General features: G+C 35.1%; 2 protein-coding genes and 1 long non-coding RNA gene across 7 annotated transcripts in view; 2 read left to right on the top strand and 1 right to left on the bottom strand.

Moving 5' to 3' along the window:
- The window catches only part of LOC131526754 (uncharacterized), a 20,656-nt gene extending 20,553 nt beyond the window's left edge, over window positions 1-103 (bottom strand). For all 3 annotated transcript variants that reach the window (XR_009267529.1, XR_009267530.1, XR_009267528.1), the window contains exon 1: window positions 1-103. This exon is cut by the window's left edge and continues 1,232 nt beyond it. This is a non-coding gene — a long non-coding RNA (uncharacterized LOC131526754).
- The window catches only part of pycr3 (pyrroline-5-carboxylate reductase 3), a 13,956-nt gene extending 10,930 nt beyond the window's left edge, over window positions 1-3,026 (top strand). The window contains exons 5-7 of the mRNA XM_058755216.1: window positions 117-329; window positions 1,422-1,514; window positions 2,384-3,026. Coding sequence (XP_058611199.1) covers window positions 117-329; window positions 1,422-1,514; window positions 2,384-2,566 — 489 coding nt within the window. The 3' untranslated portion in view covers window positions 2,567-3,026. The remainder of the gene's footprint in view (window positions 1-116; window positions 330-1,421; window positions 1,515-2,383) is intronic.
- A 987-nt stretch (window positions 3,027-4,013) lies between these two features.
- Window positions 4,014-16,014, top strand: eef1db (eukaryotic translation elongation factor 1 delta b (guanine nucleotide exchange protein)). Of its 3 annotated transcripts, none has more exons than XM_058756839.1 (8): window positions 4,014-4,170; window positions 8,685-8,799; window positions 9,022-9,093; window positions 10,034-10,105; window positions 11,550-11,634; window positions 12,758-13,062; window positions 15,626-15,820; window positions 15,900-16,014. In XM_058756839.1, the coding sequence occupies exons 2-8, from the start codon at window positions 8,686-8,688 to the stop codon at window positions 15,936-15,938; spliced, it is 882 nt and encodes a 293-aa protein (XP_058612822.1). In that variant the 5' UTR covers window positions 4,014-4,170; window position 8,685; the 3' UTR covers window positions 15,939-16,014. The 3 variants fall into 3 exon arrangements, with proteins under 3 accessions (XP_058612822.1, XP_058612821.1, XP_058612820.1); XM_058756837.1 differs by lacking the exon at window positions 4,014-4,170 and adding an exon at window positions 6,383-7,187; XM_058756838.1 differs by lacking the exons at window positions 4,014-4,170; window positions 10,034-10,105 and adding an exon at window positions 6,355-7,187.
- Window positions 16,015-19,517: the final 3,503 nt, after the last annotated feature.

The following is a 19,517-nucleotide window of genomic DNA, read 5'->3' on the forward strand; positions in this document are numbered from 1 at the left end:
ATGCTTTCCTGTCAGCTCTCTACCATCCTATCCATTAAAGGCATAAAATGCCAAAATAAAACGTTTTTTAATTTTTTATGTCAAACATCAGATTCCATTGCTGTCTGTTTTCATAGCTGTTGCCTGCTGGGACGCGTGTGATTCGTATAATGCCGAATCTTCCCTGCATGCTCCTGGAAGGGGCGCTGCTCCTCGCCTGCGGCTCGTGTGCGGGACAGGAGGAGGAGACTCTCCTGAAGACCCTCCTTGGTCCTTGTGGGTTGGTGGAGGCGGGGCCTGAACCCTGGATCGACGCCCACGTAGGCTTGAGTGGCAGCGGTGTCGCATTTGTGAGTCACAGTTTCTATAAATTACACACAAATTACACAAATGAAGTTTGCAAAATTGCACAAACTGAGGGCTGGAAAAAATGTTATAAGCTGTAAATAAATAAATCTGAATGAATGCATTTAAATAAAATCTAATGGTACAGAGCTATTGAGTAATAATGTACTTTACACAGTTTTTATCAGTGTTGGGGTAACACATTACAAGTAATGCAAGTCAGATTACTTTTTTAAAGTAACTAGTAAAGTAACGCAAAACTTTTTAATTTAGAAGGAAATATCTGAGTTACTTTTTCAAATAAGTGACGCCAGTTACCCATGTATTGACTGACAGCTCTCATGTTGCCATGTTGAGAGAAATCGGGAGTAAGTGTGAACATGATCCTACTGTAGTTCTAGACTAAATATGAACATGTATTTACTCATCTCACCTGCACAAAAACCGATTCAGTATTCCTCAAAATGAAAAAAGTCAAATGCAAACTCAATAATTAAATGTTAAATAAGACCAATATCATTTATGTATTTAATCCCATTTTATTAACCAGTTTCTTTGCTACTGAACTTCGATGATCCAATTCAACCATACTAAGCAAAAACTACACGTTTCTTTTTTATTGCTGAATACTGTAGAACTTTCTTCTCCTGCATCATATTCTTCATAAAATTTGTGTGTGGTGCCCTCTACAGACATTAATTTACACTTCCTTTAGCCTGATGTGTATTCATTTCACTTTTGTTGTGAAAGAGCTTTTTTGTAAAATAACTTAAAAACAAACAAGCAAACCCTGCCCAGATTTTAAAAAGTAACTCAAAAGTAATGCATTACTTTCCGTTAAAGGTAACTTAGTTACTTTTTTTAGGGAGTAACGCAATATTGCAATGCACTGTTCTTAAATGTAACTTTCCCCAACACTGGTTTTTATTTAAAAATGATAAAATTATACATTTTCAGAAAAGTTAGTCCGAAACTATATCTATATATATGTGAAAAGTCTGGGACTGAGAGCAGCTCATAGTCTAGATGAACAGGTTCCAGGTTTGTGGCGTGATCGTCAGTGTTTGTGGAGTGGTAACACATCTTGTCTCATATAGGTGTATGTGTTTGCGGAGGCGCTGGCCGACGGTGCTGTTAAAATGGGGATGCCCAGCGCTCTGGCTCGACGTATCGCAGCACAGACAATACTGGTGAGTGTTTGCTCATGAAACGCTTCGCAAAACAAGAAGACATGAGAAATTACACTTTAATCTTTGTAGAGGTGCTTAACCTTTAGAAAATGCTGATCGTCCACCCTAGCATTTCAGATTAAATATTTAATATTTAACAATTTTTTTTTTTTGTCACCATGTCTACAGTTTAAAACTTCCATCATTTGTGATTTTGCTTTTTGCAGCCAAAATTGATACAATGCATGTTGGCAGTTTAAAACCATTTTTATTTTTTTTTATTTTTTTTTTGCAAATTGATCAAATATTGTCAGCCATAGCATGTAAAACCAAACACATTATTATATTTTATTTTATATGAAGTTTATATAGTTTTTATATCCATTTTTGCAAGCAAATATTTTGTTACCATGTCTACAGGTATTTATTTAGCTTTTTTTTGCAACCAAAATTGTTACATGATTAAAACCCATATTAGTTTTTTTGCAAATTGATCAAATATTAAGCTTGGCATGTCACATGAACTAAATGTCATGATGAGTGTTTTTTTTTTTTTTATGAAGTTTGACTTTGTGCAACCAAATGATTGTTACCATTTCTACAGTTTAAAACCCAGATTTGTCAAGACATGTGTCATATTACCATAAAATGAAGCTGTCACTATTAGGAACTAGCTAGTTTCAGTCCAAATATTGGTTTGTAGTTATTACTAAACTTACATTTCCCATAAATTAAAGAGAAAATAAAGAAATAATGTTTGTTTGATCACTTTTTACAAAACTTTTGCAGTAGCTGTGTTGAATACCAATGCTTACCATTATAACTCCTAATAAACTATAACTGCAGATTGACAGAATATGCTGAAATCTGCCGTGTCTGGTGTGTTTCAGGGCGCTGGCGTGTTACTGCGTGATTCCGGGAAGTTCCCGGCGGAGCTGAAGGCCGAGGTTTGCACACCGGGAGGGACCACGATTCACGGGATCCATGTGCTGGAGAAGGGAGGATTCAGAGCGGCTACGATGGGAGCCGTAGAGGCGGCGACCGAAAGAGCCAGAGAACTCGGAAAGAAGTAGAGTGGGAATCTCATTTAGAGAGGTTATGAAACCTGAATGTAAACCGGGTTACAGGAGCGACGATAACACCTTAAAGTCTTACTTTATGCTCCAAGCATATACAGTAGTCAGTGTTTCTGAATGTTGATTACCGAGGCCTTGATAATGGATTGAAAGGTGTTGAATGAATGGACTCATCTAAAGATGAGAATTTCTTGTGTATTCTAAGGGAACAATATACATGCATTGAAACCCATGTTAGCTGTTAGTAAGTTACACGTCTGTATGGTTTTTACAGTACTTGACAAACCACTGGGATTCAGAAAACAATGCAACTCTGAAATGTTTACACAATAAGAATGTGCTAGATGTATTCAGTTTATTTTCTGCACATGAAATGTTTATTTTGTCCACACAAATTTAAAGAATGTGAAAAAAAAATCGTATTAAATGTATAATAAATTAATCTCTAAGAATTTCACTTTGTTTTGTGTGCTCTGACTTTTGCTTAATTTTTTTAAAAGCCTCATTTAATGTCACTGCGCACACTGCAAGTAGTAAAAACATTTTTAAGAAACAAAGATAAAAAGAACTACAAATTCATTGTTTGACAACAGTACAGTAAGTGCATTGGTGTTCCTTAAACCTTTAGATGTTTCAATACTGTGATCCTCAAGATTCTGATTTGAACTGTACTGAAATAAAAAAAAATAAGGATATATGAAGGATATAAAGTTTGCATTTGAAGAATTTATCATAGAATAAGATATTTCTATCTTCCAAAGTATTTTCAGCACCAGTAGTTTCCATAAAAGGTAAAAAGAAATAACGCACAAAAGAATAAAAAGTGCGTGTGTTTTTTTATATATATATATATGTAGGTATGTATATAAAACATAAGATCTAAGTATGTTTTAAAGAAATGTTTCTGAATGTAAAATTTTGTATATATGGATATAAAAATCAATATTCAAATGTCGCTACACACCACTGATCTATAATAGAGAATTATATATAGATCAGCGATTCACACGTATTTTTGTTTGCAAAAAAAAAATCATATTAAATATATAATAAATTAATCTCTAAGAAATTCACTTTGTTTTGTGTGCTCTGACTTTTGCTTAGAATTTTTTAAAGCCTCGTTTAATATCACTGCGCACACTGCAAGTAGTAAAAACATTTTTAAGAAACAAAAATAAAAAGAACTTTAATTTTTAAATTAACACAACGTCTCAATTCGCACCATATGCTACATCTATAGTACTTTCACTCTCGTTTCCACAAAACAATAGAAACAGGCCTTTCCCATCATTTGATGACGTCACATACGCAGTCGCGCTGGGAAGCGGAATGTACCATGTGGGAAAAAAATGTGATGACATAATATCACTTAAAGCACTCTTCTATATTGTGTTATGTCTATATGTATACAACAGCGAAACTGACTAAAATACATTTAAGCCGCATCAGGGCAATGTTTGGTGGTTTTGTGTTGGTTTTGAGGCAGTGAGCTCCCCCGCTCGTGAGCAGGAATGGTTCGCGCGCCTCTCGCTCGCTCCTTCTGTTCCATGAACGCGCGGCGAGCAGCAGCGATTCATTCAACGCTAACTAAACCGCTTAAAGTGAGTATTTATGTGGAAAAATGAGGTGGTTTACAGTCGCTCATGCTTATTTATCGTTTTTCTTGGTTTAAATTAATAAATAATGCTGTGTTGTAAATCTACGGGGTGTTTGTCGTGCTCAAAAGCCGGTTAGACGTCTTTCGGATGTTTATTTATTAACATATGAATAAACAATACGTGATCGTTACATGACAGAAAGCTCATGCTTTTGTTACAGTCACTGTCATAATGAAAATACGTTACATTTGTATAAATATCCAGTGTGTTGTTTGATGGGCCTGACACCTCCATGTGCAGGAAGTCCAGATTATCATGAATAATGACGCATTCTCATGTTTAATCGGATGATTTTGTGGTAAACCGGAGATTTATACAGATTTATTGATTTTATGATCTATAGATGATGCCTGTTTCTTTTCTGAATCAACAAAATTAGTGATTAGGCTTTAAAATACACATTTTTCCCATAATTGCACATTAAGATGTGCTTATCTTGACAATCATGGTCACTACAAACTATCATCTAAAAGTGATGATAACACTAATACTCATAATAGTGAATTATTTTCAGTCACATTAGCTTGATTGGTAAATGATCATGTAAGTTAAGTGACCTTAATCATGTTAGACTAACAAAATAGTAACAGAGAAATAATATTGTGCACATGGCACCATGACAATACCATATTTTTTTAATCATGGTAATCATTCACAAACATAGTATTACTATCAGATACCATCACTGTACCATGTTTTCACCATAGTACTTCTTTGGGAGGGCATGGGTGAGTGAAGTCCTCTCATTCTGTGAGATTCAATATAAACATAAATACTTTTCTTAATTGCACTTTATGGTTTATTGCTTGCCTTCATTTGGATGAGAAGAACGTATTGTTTGTTTGATCGCTTTGCTGAAGGTGAGTTTGGACAAAGATTGGATGTTCATCTTATTTGACCCATGGATTTGTGTGTGTGTTATGTCCATTCTGAATTTAATTGTCCTTTCTTTTCTCCATCACACTTTCAGTTTTTTTTTTTATTATTGGTTTTCTGCTCAACGTCATTGTAAAGTGCAATGTATTTCATGTTTAAATCTAATGCAACCATAGAATGTTTTGTGTGTGATTGTGTCTGTCTTTAAAGCTGAAGTGTGTAATTTTTACTGAACTAAGGGTACGTTTACATGACAGTGGTGTACTAAAAACTTGAAAGTTTTTCCTTTGCATTTTTGAAATGTTTTGCATACAGATGACAGCATTGTCAAAATGATCCCATGGATCCACCTAAATGACTAAAAACATTGTATTACGTATAAAGGGGCCAGTAGTTGGAGATGTTACTTTGTAAAGAAACTGTCGTTTTCACAAATTTGCGTTTCCATGGAGACAAAAACTATGTAGTTTTCGAAAGCTCCCATATTGAAACTCATTTGCAAAGGTTTGTGATTTCAGATCCACACAACGCCGTTGGCATGTAAATGAACAGCTAAAATGCATAACAATTAAGTCGAATAATGATTGTCTCCAAACAGGTTTCTCAATACAGAAACTTATGTCCACCACAGAACAAAAATATTAAAAAGTAATTGCAACTTTTTATCTCACAGTTCAGACTTCTTAGAATCGCAGTTGCAAGTTATTAATTGTGAGATGTAAAATTAATTCTGAAGAAAAAATTCTAAATTGTTTTAAATTGGTAATTGCGAGTTTATTACTTGCGCATGTCTGGATTGTGAAAAAAGCTTCAATTACATTTTTAATATTTTTATTAGGTGACTGAAATGATACAAATACCCGTTTTATTAAGCTATTTCGATTTTTGTTAAATGCTAACAGTATTCTTTGGACTATGAATATAGTACGTTAAAAAGCCTTCTGAAAAGTCTAAATTCATCGTCTTCATCCATAAAAGCAGCAATATTTTTTTCTCTTTTTTTTTTGGTAATGAATCCGGCTTCAGTACTGCATTTTAAAATATACTTGTTTTTCAGCATTTTGCGCCACTTGCCGTAATTTGCGCTTTAACAAATAATTGATTTGTTTACCGCAACATACAGTTTACACACTTCATGTTTAATGTTATCCTACTGCTGTGTGACTAATTCTCCAGTTCCCTGTCACTTTCCCTTTCCTCTTTTTCGTTTATTTATCAATCCTCTTCTACATCTGTATTTCTGGACACAAGAAAATGCGCAACAGAAGCCATAGGAATTCTTCTTCGAATCAGTCCAGTTCTTCTGAACGGCAGCCGGACCAAACCACCGCAGGCCCCGAGGGATGTTTGTCCAGCGCGACGCTGGAGGGTTTGAGATCAGAGTGTTCGATGGTGTGGTTCGACCGTGTCGCGTACGAAAGAGCCGAGAGTCTTTACTATGTACGACTATTGCAGCAGCAAAATGGCACGACCGCTCCTGCGAGTTCCTCCGCAAGAAACAAGCAAGAAACCTGCCAGCATGGAGAGCAAGAGGCTTGTCATCATGTCGTTGAAACCGTGTGGGTGAATAAACCCAACTTTGACCAAGCTGAGAGCAAGTTTGTGGGCCGTGTTCCCAACCAACCGAGATCTCTCCAACTGCAGCCCGCCAGCTGCGACGAGGGCTACCAATCGCAAACCCCGACTCCTCCCACACCAGCTTCCAGACCAATCAACGGCCTCCCTTCCTTGCCGCCACCTCCAATGGGGGTGTGGCTACAGAAGCCTCTTTTTGATAAAGCCGAGGCGACTTTCTATCAGAACCTGAACGGCCGAAACTCACTCACCAACTCTGAAACCAGCGGCGACGAGTCCAACTCCAAACGGCGAAATAACGCGCAAAAAAAGCCTGTGGTTTGCGATCGGCGGGAATCCAATGACATCACCACCAATCAGGGAGCGGCGCACTGCTATTTCCTGCATGCCGACAGCGAGAGGGTGTGGCTAGATCGCGGTCGCTATGCGGAGTCGGAGACTCGTTTCTATGAAGAAGCTGCGGCGAGATCCGTCAAAACATCTATAAACCATTCTAGCCAGAAGCAGAAGTATGACTCGATACTCGAGAAAATACACTTTGCTCACACACTGTAGTCAATTAGTTCGTTCACCACCAAATTAAAGTCATTTTAACAGTCCTGTTGCTCCAAACCTGCATTACTTTTGTTTCTTGAACCTCCTACGAATCGCAGTCGTAAGTGTTTCATGGCGAAAAGTCATGCGAGTTTGGAACGACATAAAGTTCAGTAAATGACAGAATTGGTAAAATATCACTTTAAAATGACATACTCTCAGGTAACCATCAGTCTCATCCATTGCATTCACATGTAAACTATTAACAAACTTTTCTATTTCTTTTGTGCACCATCTTCATGTCATCGCGCATTTTTCTCATGCCGTTCTTTTTAGTTTTACTTTGGTCTCTTTTTACACGTTCATTCTTGCTGTGTTTGTCCGTTGTGTTGGCTTGGAAGAGTCATTTGTCTGAATTCTGTTTTGTATTATTTGGGTTTCTTCATTTGTTTGGTCGATGTCATTTTTGTTGTTTGTTATTTTTGCATGGTTGCATTAACATACGTATATTATTTGTAGTGTTATGTCCATGCACCAGTTTTGGGGAGATACTATTAGGCCTGTAGTTTTTAATCATTTTGAACTTATTTATTTTATTTTCATTTTCAAATGTTAAACCACTGAGATTTAATTTTTATGTATTTTTCATTTTCATTTTAATCATTTTGTTGTGTATTTTTGTTTTGTCTTTATAATTGGTTTTATTTTTCTTTAATATCCACGTCGTTTTTTTTTTAATCAATTTAAAAAAAAAAAATTATTAATTGCTTAGTTTTTGTTATATTAGTACATTAAGTTTAACTAAAATAAAATGAGCAATGTTGTTTTAGCAGGTATCTGAAAGAAAATGATTAAACTTAATAATGCAAATAAAAATTAATGTTGGTAAATAAATATTAAAACAAGTATTATTTCACTGTAAAGTTGTAAAATAAGAAAGTAATATAATTTTACAGTAAAATCATTTTAAATAAGATTATTTTTATTTTCATTTTTCAAATGATAAACCATTACTTCGGCGGAATTAAAAAAAAAAAAATTATTTTGTTTCTCATTTGAAATTAATTAGGTTTTTTTAAATTATTATTATTAATTTTTTTGTTTTGCATGTCCATATAGTTTTTATTTATTTCACTTTTATTTTATTATTTAATTTTGTTATTTTAGTACACCAAGTTAAACTTAATGAAAATAACAAATGTTGCCTTGACAAATAACAGAGTACATTTTATTTCAACTAACAATATTTTTTGTTTGTTTTAGCTTTATTTAAATATAATAATAATAATAATAATAATAACCATTAGCATATAAATTCACTCCCCAACACTGCTGCGCACCGTAGTTTATTCTGAAACATCCTTTCATTTTCATCAAAGCCAAACAGATAGCAAATCACATCCAGTCCTTTATCAGTTCACTGAAGGTGTTTGTTTAGTGAGGTTGTTACAGGTCTCGTGTGTGTTTTGCAGGATGACTGCAGCAGAGTGTTTGGCGCAAGAGAGGATCTGGTTCGATAAGCCACGTTATGATGAAGCGGAACGGCAATTTTATGAGCAGATGAACGGACCCACGCAGCCCAAACAAGTAATAAATATATCACTTGAACTATTGCATCAGTATTTACAGCATGTAGATGCTTTTATCCAAAGAGACTTACGTTTGCATTCAGTGTATACATTCCCACAGTCCCAGGGAACTGCCCTCACCTTTGCTAGCGATATTTCACTGTTTAAAGCTGCAGAAACACAGTTTTTATACCAGCACACACACACACGCGCTGAGGTTTGTCTCTGTCTCTCGTCTCAGGACACTGGAGCTAACAGCATCCTTCAGGACATCGCAAGAGCACGAGAAAACATCCAGAAATCCCTCGCTGGGGTGAGTCGAGCAAAAACCCTACCATTGCTCTTTGAACCGTGCAATCTAGCTCTCTTCTAGGGCTGCACGATTTCTGGGACAAAATCGAATTGCCGTGTTATTTATTTATTTATTATGATTTTTTTGAAAAGCTGCAGGTTTGAAGAGTTTATACAATATGAGCAAATAAATTTAATTATATATCAGTATGACTGTATAATAATAATGTTGTGGTTGTTACAAAATTAAAACTATTTGTAAAAAATGAGTAGTTAAGAAAAATGATATAGTGATGATAATTTTATTTTACTGTACAAAAATGGCTGTCTAGAAATATAATAATAAATGTTGTTATCGGTCGTTACTAAATAAAAAAAATATTAAAATAAAAATATGCACAATTTTCCCAAAACATTTCTGATTACATATCAGTAAGTATTATTATTATTATTGTTGTTGTTGTTGTTGTTGTTACTAAGTAAAAATATTAAAATAAGAAATACAACTATTGTAATTCACTGTAAAATAAAAAATGGAGCATTTAAGAAAACATAATAAAAATAATAATTCTAATAATAATTTTATTTTACTGTACAGCAGCTGTCGCCTGTCTTTAAAAATATATATATATATTTTTTTTTTCATATGTTTTCAAACCATTAAGCTTTTATTTTGGCAGAAAAACACAGGAAGCCCATAAAGATTTTATATTCTTGACACCAGCCAGTTTATTAGTGTTTTTATTTTAATTAATCGTGCAGCTCTACTCTTGTTCTGAAAGCCTAGTGAGTTGTCTTGCTGTCTGCTGCCTACATAGGCAGAGAGCGTGGAGAGTGTGTCTCTGATATGCTGTCTGTATAGGCAGCTCACTAGGTTTTAGAACAGAGCCCAGCTTCTATCTCCTAAATCATCTGTTCTCTTCCTTCATCTGCACTTTCCTCATAAATGATCTCTCCTGTAGCTGAAGACAACCTTGCAGCCAAGTAGAGGCTCCGCCCCTAAAATATCAAACCCCTCCCACCGCTCGTCTCCTGTAAGTGTGTGTGTGACACACTAAAGCAGCTCACGCCCGAGCCGGCCAGCGCGTGATCATTGTGCATGCTTGCATGCATGTTGTTGTAGAAAGTTTCACAAGAAATCTGTGATGCATGCGTTTGTTGTTAATGTTTCTGCTGTGAAACGAGACCATAAACGAGAGAAACACTTGCATCTTTGTTGTCAGGTTTGTATCAGTGTTATTTTTGTGTCATTGCAATACTATAATAGTTTGTTAATGTTTTGAATTCTTCATAAAAAAAAAATGTTTTTTTTAAATTTTTAGTTCATTTCAGTTTTTTTTTTTTTTTTAAGTTTTTTAAGTTTTTTTATTTCATACAAAATTTTAGTACACGTTAAACTTAAAATGATAAATGTTTGCTGAAATTTAAAAAAAAAAAAAATTTTTAAGTATTTTATTTCAGTAACTGTTTTAACAGCTAATAAGTAACACATTTTTATGGTTTCATTTTAACTCTAATAACCCTGGTTTGTATGATATTACAGACTGTACTATATTTATGTATTCACACTGAATTTATTTTGTTATTGTTTTTAAATGTAAAATGTATTTATTTATATTTATTTGTTTATTTTTACTTTTAATGTATACACACCAATACAAATTTCTAAACTGGAGATTGTAAGTTAATGAAAACTTATAATTCAATTAATAATTTAATCCTAAATAAAAAATCTAAATAAATTGTTTTTATTTTAAAATTATCAAAATAAAACCTATAATATAATTAAAAAATGTACCTAATAATTACTTAAATCATAGAAAATGTCAAATCAAAATAAATACATTTTAAAATTAAAATCAATCAAAATAAAACACCAAAAAATAGCTAAAATATTGAATTAGTTTAACTGCATGTCATATGACCAATAAACAACATCAGAGAACCATGAACACGTGAATGTGTTGAAAAATTATTGAAACTTTTAGGGATTTATTGGAAAATTTTAGGGAGTAAATTTTTGAGCTCAAATGGACTGGGCTGACAAAAAGGTTTGGGAATCCATGCATCAATATACCAATACATAGTTATAAACAAAAATATTTGCCTACAAACCTACAGAAACATCCGTGAACATTTGATTTAGGGTGCAAATGAATTACTGACTTTTTTGAAGCAGTTTTGAATCATGGAGGCATTTTAAAGTGATTCACAGAAACAAATTAAACTTACTGAACCAACTTCAAATATAAAATCTAAACATTGCATGTTCTGACAAAATAGCAAAATCTATGTTGTGTGTCGTGTGGTACATTAAAATAGTGTAGCGGTTAGTGTAGTAACAGACTGTAGTTGTTTGTTTGGTTAGTGTGTGTAATATGTAGTTGTAAGTAGACTTGATTCTCTCACTGGGCGGTTGTGTATCAGAGCAGGGGCTGATGGGAACTCTGGTGTGTGTGTGTGTGTGTGTGTGTGTAGAGTGGCGGAGGCGGCGCTGCTGATTACGGGGAGCTCGCGGCACGCATGAAGGACCTGGACCTGGAGAACCAGAGTCTACACAAAGGTGCGTTGAACAGATTCTCATAGCTTTGCGTTTGCATTTGCGTCAGGATGGAAAATCAGAAAGAATTTAACAATCGTAATTCGCATTCTGATTCCATTTATGATGAAATTTTGAGAAAGAATTAATGAACAACGTTAAGAAAAGAAGCATTCACTAAAGACTAGAAAAGCCTCAAAAGACTTGAAAATCATTCACTATTCAGATTTTACCAGGACAGTACTAATCCAGTGTGTAAATAAAAATAAATGATGCACATTTTTAAAATTAAATAACATCTTAAATGTTTGCATGCAGTGTAATGTTTATGTACTATTGTAGGTTTTGTTAGTATTTTGAATTTGCTTTTATTATTTTGTTTTAATTTTAATTTTAGTTTAATATTTAGTAATTTTACTATGTGCTTTTTATTACTGTTTTTTACTATTACTATTATAGTTTATTTCTGTACTTTTATAGTTTTTAATTATTTTATTTTCAGTTTCCAGTTTAATTCTAGTATAAGTTAGTAATGTTTTACTGTATTTTTCATTTACTATTGTAGTTTTTATATATATACTATTATAGTTATTATTAATGTTTCAAATTTGCTTTTATTTTCAGTTTTCATTTTAATTTTAGTTAAATTTTTTGTTTGTTCTTTTTAAATATTACTGTTTAGGTTTAATTTGTTTTTATTTTAGTTTTGGTTTAGTTTTTGTCTTTGTCTTATTTTAAGTTAATTTCAAAAGTTCTTCAGCTTAATTACATCACATAATTTCTTTTTTAGTTTCATTTTTATAGCTGATATTTATATATTTCAAAAAAATAAATATATATATATATAAAGAATTTTATTTCTTTTTAGTTTTGGTTAATGATAATAAACTTGTTTGCATACATTAAGCATCTATTCTGTCTTTATCTCTCTTAATCATTAATCAATCCATTGGATTTAGTTGTAGCAAACCTCACATAAAATAAAACATAATATTGGACATCCGGAGGTGGACAAATAATATAGCATATTCATCATTCAAACTGAACAGCAGTGATGTCATAATATTTGCATATGAGCTGTCATTTAATTACATGTTGCCTAATCTTCTGCAATCACTTGCTTAATTGCTCCGGTTGTGATTCTCAGTGGTGCAGGAGCTGCGTTCTGCTCTCAGTAAGATGGAGAGTCGTGTGTCAGCACTGGAGAAGCGGACGACAGCGCCGGCCGTTAACGGCACCGGTCCCGCCGCTCCTCAGAGAGCCCCGCCCGCTCCGCCGAAACAGGAGGAGGAGGACGAGGATGAGGACGACATCGATCTGTTCGGCAGCGATGAAGAGGTGGATGAGGAGGCCGAGAGACTGAAAGAGCAGCGGCTGCAGGAATACGCCGCCAAAAAGGCCAAAAAACCCGCCCTCATCGCTAAATCATCCATCCTGTTAGACGTCAAACCGGTAAGTGTCTGCAGCAGGGAATTCACATGTTTTTTTTTTGTTTTGTTTTGTGTTTGTTGAATTGGATTTTTCCCCAAACAAACAGGTAACCATCCTGAATACACTAGTAACTGCATAGCAACCATATAGAAACTAGGGGTGTAACGATAAATCGATTAATGGACCGATTCTGTGATTTTCCTAATGCATCACGATTCTCTCTTGAATCGATTCTGAACTTAGTTTTTAACAGCAGATGGCGCTCTAGGCTAGTTTTTAACTGCACACTCAAATGCTCACGAAGAAGTCGGCTTGTGAGTTCTACTGAGTGGTTAAATGTACTTGCACCTCTGCTTTTATGATGCAAGATTAATGTAAACACAACCCACTGTGAACACTCTTGTAATTCGCTTCAACCTTTTTGAACTTTATGAATGATTATTTTAAGTTCAAGTGGTGTGTGTGTGTAAGGAACTGAAAGCAAGCTGTTTCTAAAGCATGCAGTGCCATCTGCTGTTAAAACTAAGCTCAGAATCGATTTTTGTGATGCATTAGATTAATCGATTTATTGTTACACCCCTAATAGAAACAACCTAACAGCTACCTGGAACACCCTAGCAACCGTTTAGCAACCACATAGAAACAACTTAACAGCTACCTGAAACACCCTAGCAACCGTTTAGCAACCACATAGAAACAACTTAACAGAGCTACCTGAAACACCCTAGCAACCGTTTAGCAACCACATAGAAACAACTTAACAGAGCTACCTGAAACACCCTAGCAACCGTTTAGCAACTACATTGAAACAACCTAACAGCTACCTGGAACACCCTAGCAACCGCTTAGCAACCTACCTGGAACACCATAGCAACCGCTTGGCAACCACATAGAAACAACCTAACAGCTACCTGGAACCACCCTAGCAACCACAAAACCCAAAAGCAATCAGTGTTATTTCAGCACCAATAATTTGGTATTTATTAATATTTAGCATTTATTAATATTTTCAATTCACTTTTATTTTTGTATTTTCAATTTTAATTTTTAGTTTTAGCTTGATCTTTTTTCATTTAGTTTAATCTTTTTTCAGTTTTAGTTCTTAGTTATTTTTAAAGACTCTTTTTAACTTAAATTTTAACTTATTTCTAATTTTCATTTAAATGTAGTTTTTTTTATATTTAAGTTTTACTTCAGCTTTATTTCAGTTACTTTACTTCAACTAACCTACCATCCATCTAGAGCACCATAGCAACCACCTAGCAACTACCCAGAACACCCCAGTAACACATAGCAACCACATAAAACACCTTCCAGAATACCCTAGCAACCAACCAAAACTCCTAGCAGTGCCCTAACAACCACCTAGAACACCTTAGCAAATCCCTAGCAACCGTCTAGCAACCATCCAAAACCCCTAGCATTGCCCTAACAACACTCAGAACACCTTAGCAATTGTCTAGCAACCATTTAAAACAACCTAGCAACCAACCAGAACTAGGGATGTAACGATTAACTGCGAGACGGTTGGAAATCGATTCAAATGTGACAATTCAAATCGATTGAGATGCTAAACAAATCGCGATTCAATTAGGGGTGGGAGTTTATATGAATGTGTGTCTGCGGGGAACTTACTGTCTTTAGAAAAGTTTAGATGGTATTTTTTCTTTTCATCTTGCCTCTGTATAATGCATATTAAAGTTCATAATTGCAGCGCTGCTTTGTTTACAGCGGAAACCAAGGAAACGCTTAAAGCGCCACCTGCTGGCAGAGAGTGAATCTGCGTCTCATTCAGCTCGTCTGCTGTTTCGGTTTCATGCAGATATTTTTTATGTATAATTTCACAAAACTGAAGCCAAACCATTCTGTTTTTGCTTCAAATCTCGAAATGATACAATCTAATTTAGATTAAAAACTGCTCGTGTTGCATGTATGCAGCATCTTTGTTTGGATCATGATTAAAATGCAGTGGTTGCCTCTAATTTTAAATGGAAAGAGCACAGACAAAGCCTTATTTTGTTTATATGAAGAGATTTCTTTTATTTCTGTTACTTATTTATTTGATTTGGGGTTTGTTTTAAAATTTCAGTTTAGTTTTGTTATTTAAATTTACATTATATTTAGTTTTTTAGCAGACGCTTTTATTCAAAGCGACTTACAAATGAGGACAATAGAAGCAATCAAAACCAACAACAGAGCAATAATATGCAAGTGCTATATTAGTATATTATTATAGTGTTGTATTTAAGTTTCACAAAGAAACGTGCAGCATTTTGTCCAAGCAATAATAAAAGGACACATTTCATTTATAATTTGTCTTAAATCTCATTTTGTTAAATCGTGAATTGAATCGTGAGTTGAGTGAATCGTTACATCCCTATGCAGAACATCCTAACAGCACCTTTGCAATCGCAGAGAACACCCTAGCAACCACTAAGCATGCATTTGTAATACCCTAGCGACAGCATGACAGTCTATCCATTTGTCTGATAAACTGAATTACCTTAAAACCTTTTAAAATGCCCTCGATCTTTCTGGGCAGGCTTCTCAAGGTCATTAATCATTTTTTCCCTGGTGTTGGCAGTGGGATGACGAGACAGACATGGCGAAGCTGGAGGAGTGTGTGCGGTCGGTGCAGATGGATGGGCTGCTGTGGGGAGCCTCCAAACTGGTTCCTGTGGGTTACGGCATCAAGAAACTGCAGATCAACTGTGTGGTGGAGGACGACAAGGTGGGAACAGACTTCCTGGAGGAGGAGATCACCAAGTTTGAGGACTACGTGAGTAACGTCTCCATAAACTGCATGCTTTAGTCTTCAAGTGTCATGTAAAGCTTATCGTGTTTGTTTTGTGTTGCAGGTTCAGAGTGTGGATGTTGCTGCATTCAACAAGATCTAACACACACACACACACATAAACACTCACATGCTACTGCTGCTGGATGAATATCAGTTAATAAAAGAGCTCAAATGTATTTGTCTTGGTCTCTGTCTTTTATAATCACCACATCTCTTTAAAGATATACGGTATGTGACCCTGGAGCACAAAAGCAGTCATAAGTAGCACATTTGTAGCAATAGCCAACAATACATTGTTTGGGTCAAATTTATCAATTTTTCTTTTATGCCAAAAATCATTAGGATATTAAGTAAAGATCATGTTCCATGAAGATATTTTGTAAATTTCCTACCGTAAATATATCAAAATTTTATTTTTGATTAGTAATATGCAGAGCTGGGGAGTAACGAAATACATGTAATGGCGTTACGTATTTAAAATGCAAAATATGAGTAACTGTATTTCGTTTATAATTACATTTTAAATAGGTGGTAATCAAATTACAGTTACATCCGAAAAGTATTTTAGATTACCAAAGTGATTACTTTGAATTTTAATGTAATTTCTTAATTTAATATTTAAGTAAATGGTTTGGCAGTGCAGCAGTTCATTTAGCAACTTGTAGTGAGTGCATACGCTCATCATCACGACACAACAGAAAGTTATTCGCGTAATGTATTTCTCTCGTGGAAATACAAAGAATAATATTTTATAAATCTGAAAAAGGACATGCAATGCCTACCTGCAACAAATCTTCTATCAGCATCGAAGGATACAACGTTGTTCTTGATCTTTGAAAATTTTTATCCGTTTTTCTGTTTTCTCATATTTTGAGTGTTGAATGGTTATCATTACGTTTAATATTTCTAAGAATTTAATTGACAAATGACACCGAATTCTCCTATAATTCACACTTTGCATTCAGTTAACAGATCCATGCGAATCATGCACGAAATAAAAGTTTATAAAGTCAAACGATAGCTTCGTGTGCTTTACAGATGAACTTGAATTCTTTATTCATTCGAAATGTATCCTAACAAACCATACATCAATGGAAAGCTTATTTATTCAGCTGTCAGATGAGGTATAACTGGACCATTATGACTGGTTTTGTGGTCCAGGGTCACATGTATGATGCAGAGGAGAATTGCAGTCAACATTGGCACTGTTTAAAAAGAGTGCTTTTGTGTGTTTGTGATCCTGGGATCTATTGCTGGTGTTTTTGGCGAGCCACACCGGTGGCAGAACCGCTGTGGATGTACTTTAGATATTTGCATGCTCCTTGTCAAATTTTAATACAAAATTTGTTATAGCTGCTTGGAAATGAATCTGTTTCCTTCTGAGAGAAGCTCTCAAGTTGATGGATATTAAGATATAGATATTCAGGTAGATATTTGATGGATAAATACTCAGATATAGGCTATATTTAATGGATAGATGTTTAGTAGTGCTGTCAAATGATTAATTGCATCCAACACAAAAGTATTTTTTCTACATAATATATGTGTGTGTACTGTGTATATTTATTACATATATATAAATAGACACACATGCATGTATATATTTAAGAACAAATGTTATGTTTATATATTAAATATATTTATATATACATTTAATTATATTAATATAAATACAGTGGGGCAAAAAATTTAGTCAGCCACCAATTGTGCAAGTTCTCCCACTTAAAAAGATGAGAGAGGCCTGTAATTTTCATCATAGGTATACCTCAACTATGAGAGACAAAATGAGAAAAAAAAAATACAAACAAGCAAGATTTCTGGCTCTCACAGACCTGTAACTTCTTCTTTAAGAGGCTCCTCTGTCCTCCACTCGTTACCTGTATTAATGGCATCTGTTTGAACTCGTTATCAGTATAAAAGACACCTGTCCACAACCTCAAACAGTCCAACTCCAAACTCCACCATGGCCAAGACCAAAGAGCTGTCAAAGGACACCAGAAACAAAATTGTAGACCTGCACCAGGCTGGGAAGACTGAATCTGCAATAGGTAAGCAGCTTGGTGTGAAGAAATCAACTGTGGGAGCAATTATTAGAAAATGGAAGACATACAAGACCACTGATAATCTCCTCGATCTGGGGCTCCACGCAAGATCTCACCCGTGGGGTCAAAATGATCACAAGAACTGTGAGCAAAAATCCCAGAACCACACGGGGACCTAGTGAATGACCTGCAGAGAGCTGGGACCAAAGTAACAAAGGCTACCATCAGTAACACACTGCGCCAGGGACTCAAATCCTGCAGCGCCAGACATGTTCCCCTGCTTAAGCCAGTACATGTCCGGCCCGTCTGAAGTTTGCTAGAGAGCATTTGGATGATCCAGAAGAGGATTGGGAGAATGTCATATGGTCAGATGAAACCAAAATAGAACTTTTTGGTAAAAACTCAACTTGTCGTGTTTGGAGGAGAAAGAATGCTGAGTTGCATCCAAAGAACACCATACCTACTGTGAAGCATGGGGGTGGAAACATCATGCTTTGGGGCTGTTTTTCTGCAAAGGGACCAGGACGACTGATCCGTGTAAACGAAAGAATGAATGGGGCCATGTATCGTGAGATTTTGAGTGAAAACCTCCTTCCATCAGCAAGGGCATTGAAGATGAAACGTGGCTGGGTCTTTCAGCATGACAATGATCCCAAACACACCGCCCGGGCAACGAAGGAGTGGCTTCGTAAGAAGCATTTCAAGGTCCTGGAGTGGCCGAGCCAGTCTACAGATCTCAACCCCATCGAAAATCTTGAAAGTCCGTGTTGCCCAGCGACAGCCCCAAAACATTACTGCTCTAGAGGAGATCTGCATGGAGGAATGGGCCAAAATACCAGCAACAGTGTGTGAAAACCTTGTGAAGACTTACAGAAAACGTTTGACCTCTGTCATTGCCAACAAAGGGTATATAACAAAGTATTGAGATGAAATTTTGTTATTGACCAAATACTTATTTTCCACCATAATTTGCAAATAAATTCTTTAAAAATCCTACAATGTGATTTTCTGGATTTTTTCTCATTTTGTCTCTCATAGTTGAGGTATACCTATGATGAAAATTACAGGCCTCTCTCATCTCTCATCTTTTTAAGTGGGAGAACTTGCAAAATTGGTGGCTGACTAAATACTATTTTGCCCCACTGTATATACATGTAGATATTTTCTAAATATATACTGTATGTGTGTATTTATATATACATAATAAAATCCACAGTACACACATTATGTAAACAAACTTTTATTTTAGATGCGATTAATCGTTTGACGGCGCTAATGTATAGATATTCAGATTGATTTTTGCTGGTTAGATACTTAGATGGATACAGTATATACTCAAATAGATAGCAATTTAGATAACATTTCTTTCATTGTATTTACATATAAGTGGTAGAAAGAACATTTAAACAATATAAAACCGTATTTAGGATTATTTTTCTTTCTTTATTTCTATGTTGTACCGATTTTGTCCATGAATGGACAGGAAAGAGTTAAACTGCAGGATGTGGAATCAATTTCACTCCGCGGGAGTGATTGTCAAGATTCAAGATTCTCGTCTATTCGATTCAAATGAACGAATCAGTAAAAAAAAAAACGTTTAACTCCGTCATTAAGAAATTTGCATTGCGTTTTTTGTG

The sequence above is a fragment of the Onychostoma macrolepis genome, chromosome 20 (genome assembly GCF_012432095.1).
Source record: "Onychostoma macrolepis isolate SWU-2019 chromosome 20, ASM1243209v1, whole genome shotgun sequence".
NCBI lineage: Eukaryota > Metazoa > Chordata > Actinopteri > Cypriniformes > Cyprinidae > Onychostoma > Onychostoma macrolepis.

Coding starts and splice junctions, on each gene's coding strand:
- eef1db (XM_058756838.1), top strand. CDS start 6,358: ATGCGCAACAGAAGCCATAGGAATTCTTCTTCGAATCAGTCCAGTTCT. Junction 13,063..15,625: donor TCCTGTTAGACGTCAAACCG/GTAAGTGTCTGC, acceptor TGGTGTTGGCAG/TGGGATGACGAGACAGACAT. Junction 15,821..15,899: donor TCACCAAGTTTGAGGACTAC/GTGAGTAACGTC, acceptor TTTGTGTTGCAG/GTTCAGAGTGTGGATGTTGC.